The sequence below is a fragment of the Priapulus caudatus genome, unplaced genomic scaffold (assembly GCF_000485595.1).
Source record: "Priapulus caudatus unplaced genomic scaffold, Priapulus_caudatus-5.0.1 Scaffold5311, whole genome shotgun sequence".
Taxonomy (NCBI): domain Eukaryota; kingdom Metazoa; phylum Priapulida; class Priapulimorpha; order Priapulimorphida; family Priapulidae; genus Priapulus; species Priapulus caudatus.
Genome location: NW_014582372.1, coordinates 4121 through 7967, shown reverse-complemented (window position 1 = coordinate 7967; position 3847 = coordinate 4121). Strand labels below are relative to the sequence as shown.

Genomic DNA, 3847 nt, shown 5'->3' with positions numbered 1-3847 from the left:
CCTATATGCCATATCTCCCGAGAATAAGAATATTTTGCTAACCTCAACCGCCCCTCAACTATTTTCCTTTTTTTATTTAATTTTAGTAAGGATTACCTAGGCTAGCTGCCCTGGTACCGTTGCTTGTTACGTTGTTAGACTAGCACTTTTAATTAAGAATTGTATCATTTTACTGCACAGACGGTGAGGAGCTTGCAAGCTCATGTTGACATATCTGTTACAAATGTACCGTCTTTAAATTAATAAATAAATAAATCAAATAAGAAAAATAAAAATAAAAAATTGTCTGCCGCAATTCGTCAGTCTCACACCATTCTCTCCAGCCTTGGGCGCTCTCCTAATTATACACATAGGTCTATTGATACAAATTTATTACAGAAACCTATGCTGAGATACCCCCTGACCATATTAAATGCATTTTCAACACAAAATATAACTCCTCTCGTGAGATATTCCGCATGCGCTAAAACAGTAACGTAGCCAGATTTTGTACTGACTGGTATATGCAGCCGGGACCTTACATTCAAGGTATGCTTACTATTTCATAAGTGAGGTCTACTGATGGAATATTATCATAGAAATCTATGCTGGGATAACCCCTCGTCATTTTAAATTCATAATTTTGAAAAAAAAATTATTATTCTTGGGAGATATTGCGCATGCGCGAGCATCGTTTCACTCGTGAAGTACGGCCTAAATAAAAATACGTAATATAGCTTGCTGCGAGGAGAGGGATGGGAGACTGACGGAAGGTGGCAGGGAAGACAGCCGAGGCGCGGTGGAAGAAGAAGTAGGCTGAGCGTGCGACAAGGGAGACAAGGGGAAGTACGGGCTTGAATGAAGTAGTAGTTTTGCATCCTACTGGCTAGGGCGCTCTCCTAATTATACACACGGGTCTACTGATAAGAATTTATTACAGAATCCTTTACTCTCGGGAATGCTCAGAACGCCGCTAGAGCCACCTTTCTGCGAAATTCTCCAACATACTAACTTGTTGGTCCTGACGATGGACAGAAGAGCTTCGGACACCACAGTGACGCCTGGCGGCGGATTCGGCTGATCAATCTCCAACCCGTCCTTTACCCACTTGATCGGAAACTCGCGGTGGGCGTGCCGGAAGGAGCAGGTAATGCGAGGAGAGATTTCGATAGACTCATGCATGAAATCGCGTGCGGTGATGTGAACTATTGGTGCGTCGGCAGCAGCGGACGGCGTCGGTGACCCCATGTCGACGTACAGATGCAAGAGCGCATCTGCAAACACGCCCCGAATGTCAGGAGCGGGGACGAGGTCAGTACCACCGTTAATATTTCATATTATATTATACATATGATATACATGTCTATATATATTATATGTTATATTTATTTCATATATCACGTATTTAATAAATGTAAATTTATTTTCAAAAACTTATTTTTTATAATAATAAACTCATTAAATAATATTACAACTTTCGTTACAAATAACTTGTTTCATTAATTTTTATTTCTACATCTATGTGATCGTCCACGTATGCCAGTTTTTTGGACCTCTACTGAATTTAGGTCCCCTTTCTATGCGTACCTGGAGGTTTTACGGCACTGTGTTGGCACGCGTAGTAATAATCCGTGCTCAGACAAGACCCGGCGAACTCCCACGGGACGATAGGAGAAGCAGAGACGAAAGCACACACGTCCGTCTCTAGCTGGTCTTCAATGATCGAATTCGAAAACCTATGATAACGGCAAAATCAATATGTTACGACGATGACGACGACGATGATGGTGATGATGATTATAAAGATGATGATGATTATTATAAAGGTGATGATGATAAAGATGTCGCTGCTGCTGCTGCTGCTGCTGCTGATGATGATGATGATTTTCAACCTACCTATGGAAGGGGACTGCGGACGAACCACCGCTCATGTCGACCCACGAGTAACCGGTGCTGCCGTTACGGCCCGGCTCGGACAGAAGGCCAATCCACGTGCCAGGATCACCTGCAAGTTCGTCAGGAGCTTAGATGGTTGCATGCACCACAAGAGAGTTGCCGGCAAAGGTGTAGATGATGTACTTGAAAGCATGCACTTTGTATGAGTTTAAATGATGTAATGATGTAAAGGATGATTGCATGGCATGCAGATGGTTGCATGCACCACATGAGGGTTGTTGGCAAAGGGTTCCTTGGGGCATGCAGATGGTTGCATGCGCCACATGAGAGTTGCTGGTGAAGGTTCAGATGCTGTACTTGAAGGCATGCACCTTGTATGAGTTTAAATAATGTAATGATGTGAAGGGTTATTGGCATGCAGATAGTGGCATGCAACACAGGAGGGTTGCTGGCAACGTACGGACATTTCAACGTGAACAACTCTACGAGCACTTCAACGTGAACAACTCTACGAATATTTCAACATGAACAACCCTCAGAACATTTCAATGTAAACAATCATCCTAAATTTTCAACATGAACAACCCCGCAAACATTTCAACATGAAAAAGCATCCTGAAATTTTAACGTAAACAACCCTGAACATTGCAACACGAACAACCCCACGAACGTTGCAAACCAGTNGGACCTCTACTGAATTTAGGTCCCCTTTCTATGCGTACCTGGAGGTTTTACGGCACTGTGTTGGCACGCGTAGTAATAATCCGTGCTCAGACAGGACCCGGCAAACTCCCACGGGACGATAGGAGAAGCAGGGACCAAAGCACACACGTCCGTCTCTAGCTGAGTCCGTCTCCAGCTTGAATTCGAAAACCTATGATAACGGCAAAATCAATATGTTACGACGATGACGACGACGATGATGGTGATGATGATTATAAAGATGATGATGATTATTATAAAGGTGATGATGATAAAGATGTCGCTGCTGCTGTTGCTGCTGCTGCTGCTGCTGATGATGATGATGATGATGATGATGCTACTACTGCTGCTACTGCTGCTGCTGCTGATGATGATGATGATGATGATGATGATGATGATGATGATGTTCAACCTACCTATGGAAGGGGACTGCGGACGAACCACCGCTCATGTCGACCCACGAGTAACCGGTGCTGCCGTTACGGCCCGGCTCGGACAGAAGGCCAATCCACGTGCCAGGATCACCTGCAAGTTCGTCAGGAGCTTAGATGGTTGCATGCACCACATGAGAGTTGCCGGCAAAGGTGTAGATGATGTACTTGAAAGCATGCACTTTGTATGAGTTTAAATGATGTAATGATGTAAATGATGATTGCGTGGCATGCAGATGGTTGCATGCACCACATGAGGGTTGTTGGCAAAGGGTTTCTTGGGGCATGCAGATGGTTGCATGCGCCACATGAGAGTTGCTGGTGAAGGTTCAGATGCTGTACTTGAAGGCATGCACCTTGTATGAGTTTAAATGATGTAATGATGTGAAGGGTCACTGGCATGCAGATGGTGGCATGCAACACAGGAGGGTTACTGGCAACGTACGAACATTTCAACGTGAACAACTCTACGAGCACTTCAACGTGAACAACTCTACGAATATTTCAACATGAACAACCCTCAGAACATTTCAATGTAAACAATCATCCTAAATTTTCAACATGAACAACCCCGCAAACATTTCAACATGAAAAAGCATCCTGAAATTTTAACGTAAACAACCCTGAACATTGCAACACGAACAACCCCACGAACGTTGCAAACCAGCCGCGAACACCGGAACGTTACCGTCTTGCACGTGATAGCGCAGATGGAGCTCCGTTCGCGCGTCGCTGGGCGTTGCTATGCGACCGCCGGCCTCGCGACACTGCTCTCTCGCGAGAGTCCACGTGGTCTTGTTCTTGAGAGGCGAGAAACAGTCGTCCATGTCCAGAGCTCC

At 44.7% G+C, this 3847-nt stretch overlaps 1 protein-coding gene across 1 annotated transcript; it reads right to left on the bottom strand.

The window, feature by feature from the left end:
• Positions 1 to 929: 929 nt before the first annotated feature.
• On the bottom strand, positions 930 to 3835 carry LOC106819955 (the record flags this gene model as incomplete). Its single annotated transcript, XM_014824519.1, has 6 exons — positions 3697 to 3835; positions 2994 to 3102; positions 2598 to 2749; positions 1876 to 1984; positions 1567 to 1715; positions 930 to 1253 (listed from the first exon to the last, which is right to left on the bottom strand). Coding segments are annotated over exons 1-6 (982 nt in total), but the record flags the coding sequence as incomplete, so codon positions are not given.
• Between the last annotated feature and the right edge of the window lie 12 nt (positions 3836 to 3847).